Genomic DNA, 18268 nt, shown 5'->3' with positions numbered 1-18268 from the left:
TGATTACAGGTGACTATCCCACTTGCTGCAGACATTAACAGAGTCCTTAGAGAGAAATGGTGTTGCTATGGATCAGCAGTAATAATAAGAGATAAGTTATTCAATAAAAACTGAGAAACTTATTCAAGAAAACTGAATTATTCTTCTTCCAGTGCAATTTTCAGTAGCCTCCAGTAGTTCAGTTCAATTTCTTGAAGCAAATGAGCCATGCATCTTCACATGATTTTACCCCCCTCCCCACATGTCCAAAGCCCTATTTAAAATTGCATAATTTAAGAACTCTCTTCACTTTGCCTGAAAACTATCAGGTCTGATCGAGAAAGGACATGTCCAACTCCTTTGCCATTATTGCCATGTAACAACCACACTGTAAGAGAATTTAAGAGACAGTTCCCTGGATTTGTTGCAACACTAGGGACAAATCAGCAGTTTATGAAGCTAAAAGCACTTAGTTGTCTCTGTGCCACCTAAATGTATCACTGGCTCACTGAACTGAGGTCAATCTAGCAGGTACAATTCTGTTTTTAAAAGAATTATAAAAGTAAAACAATCAAAATGCATTACCTAGCCTCAAGGATTGGTACAATATCATCTGTCAGATGGGTAGCATGACCAAATTCATCCTGGACATCTAGAGGAATATTGAACGGACACCCAACTCGAAAAGGAGGATCCAAAAGACCTATTGAAAACTTGTAAGGCTTGCCCGCTGCAGTAGAGGAGAAAAGTTCACATCTTTATTAAAAGTATATTTTTTCAGTGAAATTATTTAGGGGGTTGATTTGAGTTAACCTCCCATTACTAGCTTCAGTAATGAATCTCCTTATTTGTGAAATGAAATAAAATTATCCATGTGTGCAAGATCAAATCTTATTTTTGTTTCCTGGCATAAGTAAGGAGTATTTTTTGATGTCTGGTCAAGAACCAGTGGTTTCAGACTAAGCAAATTTCATTATTAGGTCTTCACTCATTCCATCAGATCACTGATTCTTTAAACGCCAGGATGCTACTATATGGAGTAAGTTCTATGATCTGGTAATTTCAAAATATAACAGTCTTTCTCTATAGTGGCTCCAAACCATAGCTTAGTAGGTCATTTCACTGCAGCCGCAATGTTTATTATTTATTTATTTATTTATTTATTTAAAGCTTTTATCTTCCACCCTTCACAATGTCTCAGGGTGGTAAATGTTTCAGCTTATTTATATTTTATTAATGATTCAATGAATGTATTCCATATCTAATCCAATTTTAATAAACAAAGCAGTTCTTTACTAAATCTAAAACAACTAATTTCTATATGCAAAGAAGAGGCACAGAAAGTTGCAAGGACAACAAATAACCTTACCGATTATATCAAATTTAAAGGTTGCAGAGGGAAGGGCTCTTCCTGCATATGTATCTGCATTGCTTTCATTTAGCACTACTTGTAGTTTCAGTGTGTAGGTCCCAAGTTTATTCATATTTTCTGCATATAATTAGATACATTTTAAATGAAATAATCAAAATATTGAAGAATTGTAAGATACATTTAAAGCAAAACACTCACCCATTTTTTTGAACCAGTAAGGCCATTTACTCCCATGCTGACTGATATGAGAAATGATTTCCTTATTTCCACTAGGTGCTTAAAAAGGTTGAAAAAGAAAGAGAAGGACTAATATAAGTAAAACAATTTATTTAAATGCATTATTATAATAAGTAAATATTTACTAAAATAGCACACTGCTTTATTAAGGTTTTCCTGAAGATAAAGCAGCAATTGAACAGATTTAAAAAGCTCAGCACCTCACAAGCAATATTTCATAGAAACAGTAGATTTCAAAAGGATCAGTATGTGATGAATTTAGGGCAACAATGCTATGAAAACTGTATAAAATTCAAGCTTTCTGAAGCTATGGTATCAGCAGAATGTCTTGTCTTTTGGCCCTTTCACACAACCAGTTCCATAGGATTCCAGCATCTGTTGCCAAAATCACAGTATCAGGACTTATTATGGACAGTAGTTAAATGCATATAATCAAAGGATTATTTACATGAACAATGTCTTGGTGAACCAGGAACTGAAATTTAATAGGCATTGTTATCTAATGTACACAAGATATTCAACACTGTGAATGAGCAATATAATTTTATTGTGGCATAAAAGGTAAATATGCAAAATCAAACTGGCACTTGCTGGTTACATAAGTATTCACCCGCCTTGGTCAGTATTTGGTAGAGGCACCTGTGGAAGCCATTTCAACTGTAACTCTTCTTAGGCAAGTTGCTGTCAGTATTGCACATATGGATACTGCAATGTTTGCCCAGTCTTCCTAACAAAATTGCTCCAACTCTGGGGACCATTGGTAAACAGTTACTTGCAAGTCTTGCCACAGATTCTCAATCAGGTTGAGGACTCAGTTTTTATTGGGCTGTCCTAAGACATTCTAAGTAACCACTCCAGTAATACTCTGGTTGTTTGTTTGGGATCACTGACCTGCTAGAAGGTGAACCTTGACCACAATCCAAGACTCCTTGCAACCTGAAACTTGTTTTGCCCTGGAATTTTCCTGTGTTTGAGCCATTCATATCACCCTCGATCCTAATCAGTTCCCCAATCCCAAATGAAGATAACAATCCATAAAACATGATGCTGCCACCACCATGTTTCACTAAAGGGATGGTGTTCTCAGGGCAATGAACAGCAATGACTCAACAACAATGCCAAACAATTGATTTTGGTATTAAAAGACTAGAGAACTTTTTCCCACATGTTTGCTATATCTTAGCTACGTATCTCTCCAACTCCTTCCAAGTTAACACGGACTTCTTAGTTGCTTCTGTAACTAACGTCCTCCTTACTTGGTCAATGGGGCTTGGTGGATGTCCTTTTCTAGGCAGAGTTACAGTTGACCTATATTATTTTTATCTTGTAGCAATGGATTTAATTGTGCTCCAAAGGATGTCTATAGTTTGGATTTTATTTTTAATAATCCAATCCTAATTAGTGCTTCTGCACAACTTTATCCTGAGTCGTTTCAATAGCTCTTTGATCTTCATGAGGCTGTTTGTTCAGGTATGTTGTCCAATAAACTCTGTGGCCTTCCAGACAAACGTATATTTAAACTGAGACTGTGTAGTACTGGGATTGCGCCCAGGAGAACTCTATTCAACTAGGTGGTAGGTTCCATCAGAATTTATTTAACTGTCACAACAAAGGGGATGACTACTTATGCAATGAACAAGTGCTGGCTTGGTTTTGTTTACTCTCTGCCATATCTTGTTATTTTACCATGGATAGTACCTTATACATGAAGTGTTAAAACTGCCAAATCTGTTTCAATTCAAGATTGTAACACAAGGTGACAGCAAGTGAACACTTCTAAAAGGCACTTTTAATACTTTTAAAAGAGTAATAAATTAAATGGAAATAAATTTAAACTGAAACTAGATAACCCAGCTCTAGTTGCCATAACAGGACAATAAATAAATCTCATGTCCTTTATGGCAACTAGAGCTGGGTTATCTAGTTTCAGTGCACATTAACAACAATGTTTTTAATCGTCTTGAAGAAAGAAACTTATATCCTTACAGTGCAAAATAATTTTTAGTTCCACAAGCAGTTTCTTTGATCCTCCATGACTTGAACCAGGAAGCTTTTGCATAGCTTCTCCTTTTTTATTCAATATTTCAATTCTTAGTGCTCCTATGAAAAATCAAATTTACCAAAATGCATTTAAAACAGAAGATTTTTGAAGTGCAAATATTAACAGACAATCATAACTAAAAATGCAAAAATATCACTCATTGTTTATGCCACTTACTTGAATATGTGAGCAAAGCACCACTGAGGAGTTTTACCCCAGGTTTCTTGAACATCAGAGAGATACTGCCCCTTCCCAGAGGTCTATATGTACAGCACAAACAATTGCAAAAAGGGGATTTCCTGCCTACAGCTGTACATAATGAGGCTTCCACACAACCCCAGACTCTGTGCAACTGGAGTTCTGGGTTCTGTGGAGAACTCTGTGGCTAAAATAGAACTTTAGGACAGTATAGAAATGTAATAAATAAAAAAATATATTTGAACTCTCACATAATTTTGAATTGTATGTGGAACATCAGGACATGGATTATTTGATTTATCCAGTGTCTGTGACAGAGGTACTTGGTAAACTCCATTTTTCACTCATATATTTGGTAAGTGGTACAAATAATACTTAATAAGGCTTTAAAATGAATTATATCTGGGAATAACACATACCTATAGTAGCTCCAGCAGGCTTGGTTTCATTTGGTATCAACTCATCTCCTTCAGGCCATGTTATTGACAACTTATCAGGAAGTCTAATAAAAGAACAAATTGTGATTTTTTGTTACCTTTTCCAGGCGTACAAACTTTAATCAAATAATCAGATCCATGTATTAAAACTATTTAGAAAAATGCATCATTAATGAATCAGGTAAGGCACTTTCCCCATATTTATCTACTCTGAAATTAAAATCTGTTTGAGGCCTTCTTCCAGGTGCCCCCATCAAACGAGGTGAGACACATGCTTTTCAGTGTAGCACCTGCTTGTGGAATGCCTTTGCCAAAGAAGCTTACCCAGCACCCTTGTTAAGGCCTTTTCTGCATTAGATGAAAGCCTTTTCATTCCCGTACACTTTTAAAGGGATATTTTTAATGCTTTCAGTATGCTATTCTACCACTTTTAATTTGGCTTTATATACTGGCATGGCTGTTTATTTTAATTTGTACACTGTTCTGTTGCTGTTAATCAGTTTATAAAAGCTTTAAATAAACAAATGAATAAATCTATCTGATGACTTTATCTTGGCTTTTATTCTGCACTTTTTATTCTTTGTTTTAATGTTTGTATTTTATATTTTAATGTATTATATACTGTCCTGATGACTTCATTTGTTCATCAGTTTATCAATCTAAAATAGTTTAAGACAATTCTGTTTAATATAAGTATTCTAAAGTCTGCAGATGATGGATCCCATCTTACTAGAGGCATTCTCCATTTCCATGCAAGAGGAAATGCTATTTCTAAAATGGTTTTGCAGCAACAAATTCAGGATACCTCTATTCTAAAAAACAAACAAATTATTCCTGCAAAACTACAGTTTAATTAATGAATATATGGAGCAACCCAGATAGCCAAGTGTGATGTAGTGGTTAGAGTGCTGGACAGGGACTCAGGAGAAATGGGTTCTAGTTCTCACTTGGGGATGGAGCACACTGAGTGACTTTGGCCACCACATACTCTCAGGCTAATAAAGTTGTTGTTAGGATAAAATGAAGAGGAAAAGAACCTTGTAAGCCACCTTGAGCTCCTTGGAAGAGGAAGAAAAGCAGGGCATAAATGTAATATATTAATTCATTAACTATCAATTAATCAATTAAAACACATAAATTAAACTGCCTACGACTTCCTTGTCATGGCGAAGGGGCTTGCGTAGCTCAATGAAGCTAGGAGCTATGCCGTGCAGGGCCACCCAAGACGGACAGGTCATAGCAGAGAGCTCTGACAAAACATGATCCACTGGGGAAGGAAATGGCAACCCACTCCAGTATCTTTGCCATGAAAACCCCATGGACAGTGCCAAAAGGCAAAAAGATATGACTCCAGAAGATGAGCCCCTCAGGTCAGAAGGTGTCCAATATGCTACTGGGGAAGAGCAGAGGACTAGTACTAGTAGCGCCAGAAAGAATGAAGTGACTGGGTCAAAGCCAAAAGGACACTCAGTTGCAGATGGTGAAAGGGGAGTCCGATGCTGCAAAGATCTATACTCCATAGGAACCTGGAATGTAAGATTCATGAATCAAGGCAAGCTGGACATGGTCAAACAAGAGATGACAAGACTGAGCACCAACATCTTAGGAATCAGTGAACTAAAATGGAAAGGAATGGGTGAATTAAATTCAGCTGACCATCAGGTATACGACTGCGGGCAAGAATCCCTCAGAAGAAATGGAGTAGCCTTCACAGTCAATAAAAGAGTAGGAAAAGTAGTACTTGGGATACAATCTCCAAAATGACAGAATGATCTCAGTTCGAATCCAAGGCAAACCATTCAACATCTCAGTAGTCTAAGTCTATGCCCCAGCCACTGGTGCTGAAGAGGCTGAAGCTGATCGGTTCTTTGAAGGCCTACAACACCTTCTAGAATTAACACCCAAAAATGATGTCCTTATCATCATGGGGGACTGGAATGCTAAAGTAGGAAGCCAAAAGATAACCGGAATAACAGGTATGTTTGGTCTTGGAGTACAAAATGAAGCAGGGCACAGGGCCCTGTCAAGAGAATACGATGGTCATAGCAAACACTCTTTTCCGACAACGACTCTACACATGGACATCACCAGATGGTCAACACAGAAATCAGATTGACTATGTGCTCGGCAGCCAAAGATGGAGAAGCTCTATCCAGTCAGTAAAAACTAGACCAGGAGCTGACTGTGGCTCAGATCATAAACTTCTCATTGCAAAATTTAGGCTTAAACTGAAGAAAGTAGGGGAAAGCACTAGGCCACTCAGGTATGACCTTAATCATATCCCTGATGAATATACAGTAGAGGTGACAAATAGATTTAAGGAATTAGATCTGATAGAGTGCCTGAAGAACTATGGACGGAGGTTCACAACATTGCACAAGAGGTAGCAACTAAAACCATCCCAAAGAAAAAGAAATGCAAGAAAGCAAAATGGCTGTCTGAGGAAGCTTTACAATAGCTGAGGAAAGAAGGGAAGTGAAAGGCAAGGGAGAAAGAGAAAGATACACCCAATTGAATGCAGAATTCCAGAGAATACCTAGAAGAGATAAGAATGCCTTCTTACATGAACAGTGCAAAGAAATAGAAGAAAACAACAGAACAGGAAGGACCAGAGAGCTCTTCAAGAAAATTGGAGATATGAAGGGAACTTTTCATGCATAGATGGGCATGATAAAGAACCAAAATGGTAGGGACCTAACAGAGGCAGAAGAGATTAAGAAGAGGTGGCAAGATTGCGCAGAAGAACTATACAGGAAAGAACTTAACGTCCCTGACAATCACAATGGGGTGGTCACTGACCTCGAGCCAGACATCCTAGAATGTGAAGTCAAATGGGACTTAGGAAGTCTGAGCAACAACAAAGCTAATGGAGGTGACAGTATTCCAGCTGAACTATTCAAAATCCTAAAAGACGATATGGTAAAAGTGCTACACTCAATATGCCAGCAAATTTGGAAAACTCAACAGTGGCCACAGGATTGGAAAAGGTCAGTTCACATTCCCATCCTAAAGAAGGGCAATGCCAAAGAATGTTCAAACTGCTGCACCACTGCACTCATTTCATATGCTAGCAAAGTGATGCTCAAAATCCTACAAGCTGGGCTCCAGCAGTATGTGGACAGAGAACTACCAGAAGTACAGGCAGGATTTCGAAGAGGGAGAGGAACTAGAGATCAAATTGCCAACATACGCGGGATCATGGAGAAAGCTAGGGAGTTCCAGAAAAACATCTACTTCTGCTTCATTGACTATGCTAAAGCCTTTGATTGTGTGGATCACAACAAATTGTGGCAAGTTCTTAAAGAGATGGGAGTACCTGACCATCTTATTTGTCTCTTGAGAAACCTATATACGGGTCAAGAAGCAACAGTGAGAACTGGACATGGAACCACTGATTGGTTCAAAATTGAAAAAGGAGTTCGGCAAGTCTGTATACTGTCACCCTGCCTATTTAACTTATATGCAGAGCACATCATGAGAAAGGCGGGCATAGATGAATCAGCAGTTGGAATTAAGATTGCTGGGAGAAATATCAACAACCTCAGATATGCAGATGATACCACTCTCATGGCAGAAAGTGAAGAGGAACTAAAGAGCCTCTTGATGTGGGTGAAGGAGGAGAGCGCAAAAGTTGGCTTGAAACTCAACATTAAGAAAACTAAGATCATGGCATCCGGTCCTCTCACTTCCCGGCAAATAGATGGGGAAGAAATGAAGGTAGTGACAGATTTTATTTTCCTGGGCTCCAAGATACCACATATGGGGACTGCAGCCAAGAAATTAAAAGACGCTTGCTCCTGGGGAGGAAAGCTATGGCAAATCTAGATAGCTTACTAAAAAACAGAGACTTCACCCTGCCAACAAAAGTGCGTGTAGTCAAGGCTATGGTTTTCCCAGTTGCAATGTATGGCCATAAGGAAGGCTGAGTGCTGAAGGATTGAGGCCTTTGAATTGCGGTGCTGGCGGAGACTCCTGCAAGTTCCCTGGACAGCGAGGCGATCAAACTGGTCAGTCCTAGAGGAGATCAACCCTGACTGCTCTTTAGAAGGCCAGATCCTGAAGATGAAACTCAAATACTTTGGCCACCTAATGAGAAGGAAGGACTCCCTGGAGAAGAGTCTAATGCTGGGAACAATAGACGAGAAAAGAAGAAGGGGACTGCAGAGAATGGGGTGGCTAGATGGAGTCACTGAAGCAGTTGGTGTGAGCTTGAGTGGACTCCGAGGGATTGTGGAGGACAGGAAGGCCTAGAGGAATGTTGTCCATGGTGTCGCGATGGGTTGGACACGACTTCGCGACTAACAACAACAACTTCTTTAATTGCAAGAACCCAGTATTCCCCTTTCCTTCTGAAGTCAAGAAAACAGAATTTCCTTTAATAAGCCTCCAAATCTTCTTAGCTTTCAGATTACTGAATTAACAAATTAAAATTTCTTTGTCTCATGTAAACTTACCTGGCCATTTCCTCTTCAATATATTTTTTCACTGCTGTGTCAGACACTGAACGATCGAGTTTGCATATTGGAATAATCTTTGTTTCTGCATACAGTTCCTTAGGTTCCTGAAAAAATGAAACTGTTAATGACTGCCTTTTTCCAAGGAAGCAAAGAAATGTGGAAATAAATTTTGTATGTATGTGTGTATGCATGCAAGCGCACTGGCAATGAATAAAAGAGGAGAGGGAGAGAAAGGCAAGTATAAAACAGTTGTAGATTCATCAGAAAGACTGGATTCACTATGGATACAGTTAGTTTTAAGTGAAAATATATAAGAAATATGAACTAACAGTCAAGTACTTTAAATATATCTAAAGCTAAACGATTCTGCTTCCACCCTCAATGACAGCTGTGATATTAGATGGATAACAAGAGTGGCAGTTTGGAACGCTGGGAAAATTCCTAAGAAGAAGAAAAAAAGGTGTGAATGGCAGAAAGCTTCAGGTGAAGCTTTCAGGTGAAGGCCTTATGGACTAAGAGTTCTGAGTGTGTGGATCCAGAACTTTCCCGTCAAACATATCATATATTTTTTTCTTCAATTAGAAGCAAGTGTAAATAGAAGAGGCTATATGCAGAGTTAAAAGAACATAAGAACAGCCATGCTGGATCAAGAACAATGATCTATCCAGTTCAGTGTTCTTTCACCCATCAGCAAATCAGCTGTCCACAGGTGTGCCTACCAAGTTCCCCTGCAACTAGGATATACACAGGCAAAATATTTTACAACCTGCTATTCTAGTTTTGAGGTAATAATTGCAGCTTTGTGGTAATAGAACCTTATTAATAAATCAGCTAAAATAGCACTTAAAACACTTTAATCAATTAAAAGGTGTTAACTAAGCAACAGATGTCTTAAAACAATATTAGTTTTCTTATAAAGAGTGCAAATGGCAGGGATTATCTTAGAAGTAGCATTTTATTTTTTCTTTCAAATGCTAAGAGAAGTTGTTTTGTGGGCTGCAGAAACAGGGTGAATGAGAATAAATCTCTTCACACTCTAATATAGAAGAAAAAACAGAAATAGAATACCTGCCCTGCACTGGAATGAGACCATGTTAAAGGTTTCCTGCTGATCTTCCCCACACAGCCAGGATCCTTATCAGTAGTACTAGCCTGGAGAAATGGAAAAAAAACCTTTCTTCCCTGTAGCAATCCTGATTTCCCCTCTGCTATATCTCTATTTCCCTTACAGTCTGCATGCTATCAATTAGGGTTGCAACCTGATTTTAAATGGCTTACTAAGCAATCAATATAAATTGTAAAATTTGAATTAAAATATCATTTTGATATGCTCTTAAAAATGAAAGCTTCTTAACAAAACAAAGTTGTAATTGATTGCTAGAAGGAAAAGGGACCCTGAAACATTTTTGCTTTCATCAGATGTAGTCGATTTTACTAACACCTTTTACTTGACATCTGTGTCCTATGCAGATATTCAAATCCCACATGTGAATGGTTCAGATTGCACTGACTCACACTATCCCCATGTTTGTGGATTGGATTTCATGCTTACACGATGTATGTAGACAGACTTTTTTCAACTGGAGAGTCTGGCTGGGTGGGATTACTGACATTTATTCCTTACTCCATGTAAGTTTTAAATACCTATAATCTAAATAGATATTAATCTGATTATATTAATAGATGAATTTAAACATTAACTATTCACTTACCAAAGCTATTTCAACATCTCCTCCAGTAGCATACACATCTCCATCATGATCCCCATATAAAAAAAATTTTCTTATACTTCCATGGAGAATTGGGAGTGTTTTAATTGTTTTTACCTAAGATGTAAATTTTAGTTATTTGTAATCCCATACATATTTAATGTACTCCCAAAATGAATATTTTGTAAAACGATTTAACTTACATAAATATCCAACAAAACATTTATACTGTTATAAAGATTCATCACTATATTTGCATTTACTATAATTTTTCAGTAGCCTGAAACAGCGTTAGATAAAAGCATCTCTTGAATACAAATAGAATTTTCTTCTCCAAAACTTTTCAGTAGGTCATTACTCACTGCATGGCTAAATGTTAGGATTAATTTTATAAGAAGCTTCTTCTTATTTGTTCACTGTATTGTTCAATGTGGAAAAAATAGTAGGATGGGAGGATCCAAGGATGGATTCTACTGGAAGCCTGATGAAGCAGTTCTTAAGATTCAGCAGGTAGTATAGGGAACTCTTCCACAGGATAGTATTTTGGAGTCATGCCACAGTTCATGCCTTCAGGTTATTATGAAGGGCACCAGGACTAACTGCTTTGAACCTGACTTCTTCAAGAATTTTCCATAGATCAGAGCTACCTTTGGTTGTCAGAATGGAAAATCTTTCCTTTAATGAAGCAGTTTCACCCTTCCCTTACCTTCTGGATGGGAAGTTAAAGACTTAGCCTCCAGTTTTACAGCAGGTGAATCATCTGATGAATCCAAATCTGTCTGACCAGCTGTCCCTTTCATTTCCAACAACAGCAACCATGGGACTGTCCCAACATGTCATTGACACAATGCATGTGGCAGAGTCTGCTCTAGACTTGGTCTTCTTGACTGGATATGAGGATGTTGCTCGGAGGAAGGGGGGGGGATTGACTCAGTCCCTTTTTCATGGTAAAATCATTGCCTGCTGAGATTTAGACAGCTTTTCCCTTCTGCAATGGTGGAGGACCTATAAAGATGGTTCACCTCTAGAGGCTAATGGATCCAAATGGTTTTCAGAGGGCTTTGGAGGATTTTTTCTGGCTGACATTACTGGCACTCCTGGCAAAGCCCCGTGGAACGCATGCTACTAGTGGCTCTACTCATAATGGCTTGAGGTCTTGCTCAGGCATGTGGCCCCAGCCTCCTGGCCTTGGTCAAATTACTCCCTTGAGCTACAAATGGTATCCACTATGAGGGCAAGTAACAAAATACTGTTTCCCACGCATGCTTGACCTAACAGACTGGGAAATATAATTTTATTCATCTTAAATTTTTGAACTATGCACAGTTCAAAAACATGCATTAAGCCTTATTTGTTTTCTAGCCCACCCCATTATCCATAAGTGTTTCATTTTCAACAAGCAATTAGCTTACCAGCTGGTCAGTTTTATATGTTTTTCCATCCCACTCTATTGCTAGATATGTAGCCCAAGGACTTTGCATTCTTTTAGAGGCCAGATCAGTGCGTGTAATTATTCCATCAAACAAAGTAAATTTGATCTGTTTGTCGTATTTTTCATGGCAGTCCTTCAGCCATAAGGCAAATTCTCTGTCAATTTTCATTCTCTGTTCCTTCGGCGAATGGGGCGGCATAGAAATGTTTTAATAAATAAATAAAATAAAATAAATAAATAAATAAATAAATAAAGAGTTTTGTACATGCATTACACAGTAAATATAGTTCAACATTTATGACTTTCTGAAAGTTTGCTTTTGTATAAAACTACTTCTTTTAAAAGTCTCAAAGTCAATTCCTTTTAAAAAAAGTTGTTCAAAGTTACAAGGATATGATCATACATGACACTATGGTTTTCAATACTATGATCCTAAAAACGCAATTTTATTTGCACCTTTCTTCAAAAGTAGCCCAGGGCAGTGCTTTAGCCTTGCAAGGCAGGTAGTAAGGTTAAAGAGATAAAGATATATACCCATCATAGCTGAATAGGAATTTCCCATGTCCAAATGCAATACTCCAACCATTTTGCAATACAGGTTCTAAGAATCATTTTGCTTGTTAATCCTATATACACTGCTTGTTGCAATTCACTTTTTAGTATTTATTTATAAAACAACCACAGTATGCAGAGCATTCATCAGTACCTAAAATCCTCATAGCACCTTTGGCTGCTATTCTGAATATGTAGTCCCTGCTTGACTTTTGTTGCATCATGCAAACATAGTGAGTGTGGATTTAATTGTTGTGAACTGCTCTATACCACTGCTGTTGTGTGATAGAAAAATATTATTTAAAAAAATGATATAATTAAACAGTATTCACATGACCCATAGTTTGTTTTAGCATAATGTGAGGGTTATTTAACCCTTGTATAACCCATGCTTGCCAGGTTTGCATGGCATGACAACCCCCAGTTTGGTTGCAAATGCAGTCTGGCACCTGCAGACACTGCAGCTCATTTAAATCCAGTCTGTTACAATCTATAATTGACACTCTGTATAGGTTAAAAAGCATGAAAAAGAATCCACTGTATTAGTGGATTAGTACAAACCTAATTAATACACATCTAATGATTTTCTACATTTATTTTATTTTAGCAAACATATTAAGCAAGTATTACCTGTCCATTGACAACTCTTGTAAAAAGTGTATTTTTGTCTTTTAACTTTAATTCCAAATCCATGAAAGTCAGCTTGTTTGTGCTGACCTGAAATTTGTCATTTGTAAACAACACACCAGAAATTCTGTTGTAACACTCAACTGGGGTAAGCCCTCTCTTCTTGGGCAGGGCACACCACTCAAAGCTTGGGGAGAAAGAACAATGTTTAGAACTTAAAAAGAAAAGAAAAGAAAAGCATGTAAATTGTGGTACTAGTATAATCTTACTCTTCCACTGTTGTATATGGTATTAATCTTCCATTCCAAAAACATTCAAAAATGGGTCTTTTCCCTCTGGCTCCCTTTTCTATTACATAGTATTCTTCATCTTCATCATCATCATCTTTTAATCCTAAATTAAAAAGTGAATTTAAAATTATAAAGGAATGAAAACCTAAAAGACAATGTTCTCCAAACTTCAGATCATGTAATATTTTCTAATTAAGGACTATACATAGTTGTGACTGTGCTTTTTTCTATTTTATAAGCTAGCACAAACATAGCATTATGTTTAACTTCCAGATAATGTTATGCAGTTTATTTTTAACCCATTCAATAAACCAATAATGTCTATTCAGCACTGGTAGGTGCAAGAAATTTGTACAGTGCAACAGCCATCAGTAGCTCTTCCATACCACAAAGCAAAAGTATCACCCTCAAAACCTGACCTTTGAAGTAGTTCTGTTCTTGTGTGTTTCAACTGCTTTAGTCTAATTCAAAATTTTCCCTAGCTTCTCCACCTGCCTTGCATGCCACTGATTGTCCTGAGTGGGATAATGTGCAGTGCACAAAGAGGAATCTCTATTGTTATCTGTGATCTCAAGAGATTCTCAAAAGGAATTCCTTGCCAAGAGGTGACTGGACTAGAGAGGAAAACTCTGCAGGCCAGAGTTTCCCCAGCCCTGTTCTGAAACAAGGGAAACACAATTCTAGCTCATATACCATACCTAGCTGAGATAGATGGCTGGAGTGCAGCCTCTCTCTTCCTGAAATTCTAGACTCAATTGCAGCACTTAGAAAGTAGGCCAGGAACAGACAGCTGCAAGAGGCAGTTTAATATTCATTCTGGTTTGCAGATAGGAATAGGAACAATCTAGTGACAGAATAAAAATTGGTAGTAGAGGCTGGAATGAAATGCTGTGTAAAAAATCTAAGCTATCTCAATCTGGAATGGAAAAACTGCAACTGCTATACAATAGATAAGCACCTGAATGTATCATTTGTTTCTATCTGTAGAAACAAGCTTGCTTTGTTTTACTGTTAACCCTTAAGAAGGCGTGACTATGTGAAAGAGCATGCATATTTTTGGAAGCAATCTTGATGGAGTGGCAAGAAGGAAAACAAATGCTATCAGATAATTACTCTAGTTAATCTAAGCCAGTTGTAAATAAGATTTGTAATAAGATTGGACTCCCACTGCTGATGGTTTGAAGAGATTGGGAAGGCAAGTCGGAGTTTAAGAAGCAGAGTGTTTTCTGTGAATAATGGTGCGGAAGCAAGGGAATACAGTGAACAGGCTGCGGGATCTGAATATAAGGGTCCACAGCTCAAGTAAGAGAATTGTATACAGGAAAGAAAAAAAATGGTTCAATGTAGATAAAGCTGCTACTAAGGGTTTCCACAAAGGTGAGGTCATTTGGTAACAAATGGCTATTATGTTAAAAATTGTTATTTGACAGTAAAAGTGTGATTTAGTACAAGAATTTCATGATGTATCATAATGATATAAGACCTAAACATTTTGGGAATATAGTTAGCCCTCAGTATTGGAATATTAAATATAAACAGTATGAAGTTGTCCAACTTACTTGAAAGAAAGCAAGGATCTTCAGGGTAGGTTTCTTTATCATACAAGAAAGGATGATAACGCATAACACCTTCTACCACACCATCTCCTTCAACATGAGCTTTGAACTCAAAACTATCTGCTGCGGTATTTATATATAAGGTTTGCATATCATCTTTGATTTCTCTAAGATTCAAAATCTTAGGTGTCTTCCCTTTTTCAAACATTGCAATCTAAACAATTAATAATTGAAATAAAAAGTTACTTTTTCCTCTATATGCATTTCCTCTATCACAGTAATCAACATACTATAAAACCATGGGATCAAAATAATATAGAAAAAATGGTATTTTGGTTTTCAAATGTAACACACACACACGTGCACGTCCTGTAACAAATATTACTAAGTAGCATGAGACAATATTACATCTTTCAAGGGGCTGTGGAGTACAATTTCCTTCAACTGACTGATCTGACTTCACATTTATTTAATTACATGTATAGCAGCCCACTAACAAAAAGTCCATATGGCACCTTACAACAAAAGAGAACTAGTTCCCCAGGCTGGCTTCTTGGGGTGTTTAGCACGGATGAAAAATTGGAAAATCCAGCTCTTCAAGTGGAATACTGAGTAGAGTCTAATGTATTCATTTCCAATCAGATCCTACCTCTATATCAATATTATTGAAAGCTCTTGTTTCCTTCACTGTTGGATTAGTTTCATTTCCTTTTGGTCCATGGATATAGTAATGATATATATGCCTGAAAAATAATTCTGATTAAAATACAGTGTGAATGTGCAGTGCTTAATATTCATGCAGGCCATAACTTTAGCTTAAAAATATAGAACTGGTATCTTATACCTGGCATCCAGATATATGAAACCAGGACTGAGCATACTCTGCACTAATATATACTCGTGTAAAGTTAGAAGAAATTCGGCTTCAGTTTTGCAAGTATAGAAGCAAGCTACCTGTGGCAGCTGGAACAATTCCCCCACCCTCTTTCAAGTGAGGTATTTCTGAAATTTTATTCTATTTTGAGTAGGATTTATTCATATAACTAGGACAGGAAATTATTTACTACCCTCAGTCCTTGTAAAAAAAAATAGTATGCATGCACTAAAGATCCAGACTGACATAAGTCCACCTAAAAGGCAGGTGGCTAAAGGGAATTCCATACATGTTTTCTCAGTTGTTACTACTCTAATGTAACACTATATCTGAGATGTTTTCTACATTCTGTGAGAATTAAGTGGAAAAGTATACGATAGGATATGAGGACTCATTTGAAATTATTTATATTGATTACATATGAATATAAGAAACCACTTTAACAATATTATCTCACGTTAGTTGTCTTGGCCAAAGGTGAAAATTGTTTTTTAGGTACTGCACATGTTCTGGCTGTACCCCAGTAATAACCACTGCAGTGAAGCTCCCTTTGTCTTTTTCCTCCATGATTAGATTGTGTAGGAATCTTTCATCATCATTAATAATATGGGAAGAATCAGCTGGCTGTAAGAAAAGATTTTAATATAAAATAAAATAAAAATGCTGCCTGACAAGGAACATTACTAGTTAACTTCACTCATCAGAATGTCTACTATTGAGAACAGGGAGGACACTAAGAGACTTATCAGCGAGAACAGTTCATGCCCAATTGTTTATCAGAAAAGAAAGAACTAGCTACTACAATTAATAAACTTACAACTGTCCAAATTGTAAAAGCTAAGTATGAGAAGGAACAGGAATTTTTCAAGTATTTAATATGTTGAAACAAATTGTTAGAGTGCCGTTATTACCTTACCTTTCTGTTTCTTTTTTTCTATAATAAGTTTTATTCAAAATTTTAGTCCTAAAAACAAAGAAAAACTAAAAACTACATCAATCATCAGAAACATCGAGCCTGCTGGGTCAGCCCCCACATTTTTTTTCCATTTATAAGATAGAAACATAATCTATAAGAAGTTCCGTTTCTCTAGCCAATAATAAAAAGAGTCCCAAGTTTGATAGAAGTACCTTTCTGTTTCTTATGTATCCACTGTATATAGATTCTTTGTTTTTCTCTTTCTTTTCAAAATCTTCTTTCGAAAGAACAAGCTCATGAACATCTTGAGAACTTGCAGGTTTGCTTATCATCTGGTTTCAAATTTTATATAAACATAAGAGTATCAAAGTTATGAGCATAATCATAATAAGCATAATTCCAGTTGCACACACAGAGCAAGGCATAGACAATCTACAAGTGCCAAAAATGCACTGAACCCCTGGAAAGGCTATTGGTGTATAATTGTCTCAGTGCAGCTCCTGGATGAAGCATACAGCCCACCTCATAATTCTATGATGTGGTAATATGGCAAAGACTACCAGCCCCCGACCAGCAACCCAGGCCCTCATGTACTAAATTTGCTCATTCATTCATTCATTCATTCATTCATTTATTGAAACATTTTTATGCCGCCCCATTCGCCGAAGCCTCGGGGCGGCTTACAACATAGATAAAACAATAAGATTAAAATATCCATATAAAACAATCTTAATTAAAACACACATTATAAAATAAGCCGCCCTGGCCAGATAAAATTCAATTGTACTTAGCATTTAAAATGTTGCTTAAATAAAAAGGTCTTAGCCTGGCGCCGAAAAACAAATAACGACGGCGCCAGGCGGACCTCTCTGGGGAGCGCATTCCATAACTTAGGCGCCACCGCTGAGAAAGCCCTTCTCCGAGTAGCCACCCTCCTAATTTCTCTCAAGGAGGGCTCCCGGAGAAGGGCCTCTCCCGCCGATCTCAGGGGGCGACTGGGCAAATATGGATGTAAGCGCTCCTTCAGGTAACCAGGACCCAAGCCGTTTAGGGCTTTATAGGTCATTACCAACACCTTGAATTGGGCCCGGACTTCAATGGGGAGCCAGTGAAGCTAACGGAGAACTGGAGTCATGTGAACATAACGTCCAGTCCCCGTCAGCAGCCTAGCAGCTCTATTCTGAACCAATTGAAGTATCCGGACCGTCTTCAAGGGTAGCCCCACGTAGAGCGCGTTACAGAAGTCAAGACGGGAAGTCACCAGCGCATGAGTCACTGTTGCAAGGCAGTCGTACTCCAGGTAGGGGCGCAGCTGATGAATCAGCCGAAGCTGGAGGAAAGCGCTCCTCGCCGCTGTTGTCACCTGAGCTTCAAGTGAAAGCTCCGGGTCGAGGAGCACTCCCAAGCTGCGGACCTTGTCCCTAGGAGGGAGTGCAACCCCATTCAGGACAAGGTTCAGGTCACCTTCTCCGAAGCCCGAACCGCCAACCAACAGGACCTCCGTCTTGTCTGGATTGAGCTTCAGTTTATTGGCCCTCATCCAGCCCATTACCTCGGCCAGGCACCGGTTCAGTACAGCCACTGCCTCACC

The 18268-nt window shown here is 37.9% G+C and overlaps 1 protein-coding gene across 8 annotated transcripts in view; it reads right to left on the bottom strand.

Moving 5' to 3' along the window:
- Positions 1-18268, bottom strand: part of SMCHD1 (structural maintenance of chromosomes flexible hinge domain containing 1) — a 75586-nt gene that overhangs the window by 39665 nt on the left and 17653 nt on the right. For 5 of the 8 annotated variants that reach the window (XM_044424475.1, XM_044424476.1, XM_044424477.1 and 2 more), the window contains exons 7-21: positions 16890-17009; positions 16219-16385; positions 15537-15630; positions 14891-15101; positions 13311-13434; positions 13045-13228; positions 11843-12040; positions 10434-10547; positions 9790-9873; positions 8719-8825; positions 4247-4329; positions 3575-3688; positions 1550-1627; positions 1349-1468; positions 565-709 (exon numbers count right to left, since the gene is read on the bottom strand). In XM_044424475.1, coding sequence (XP_044280410.1) covers positions 565-709; positions 1349-1468; positions 1550-1627; positions 3575-3688; positions 4247-4329; positions 8719-8825; positions 9790-9873; positions 10434-10547; positions 11843-12040; positions 13045-13228; positions 13311-13434; positions 14891-15101; positions 15537-15630; positions 16219-16385; positions 16890-17009 — 1943 coding nt within the window. The remainder of the gene's footprint in view (positions 1-564; positions 710-1348; positions 1469-1549; positions 1628-3574; positions 3689-4246; positions 4330-8718; positions 8826-9789; positions 9874-10433; positions 10548-11842; positions 12041-13044; positions 13229-13310; positions 13435-14890; positions 15102-15536; positions 15631-16218; positions 16386-16889; positions 17010-18268) is intronic. The other 3 variants (XM_044424479.1, XM_044424480.1, XM_044424478.1) reach the window with 2 other exon arrangements.

This window comes from Varanus komodoensis, unplaced genomic scaffold (assembly GCF_004798865.1).
Source record: "Varanus komodoensis strain SLA01 unplaced genomic scaffold, ASM479886v1 scaffold14_1, whole genome shotgun sequence".
Taxonomy (NCBI): domain Eukaryota; kingdom Metazoa; phylum Chordata; class Lepidosauria; order Squamata; family Varanidae; genus Varanus; species Varanus komodoensis.
This window is presented reverse-complemented; position numbering and strand designations above follow the sequence as displayed.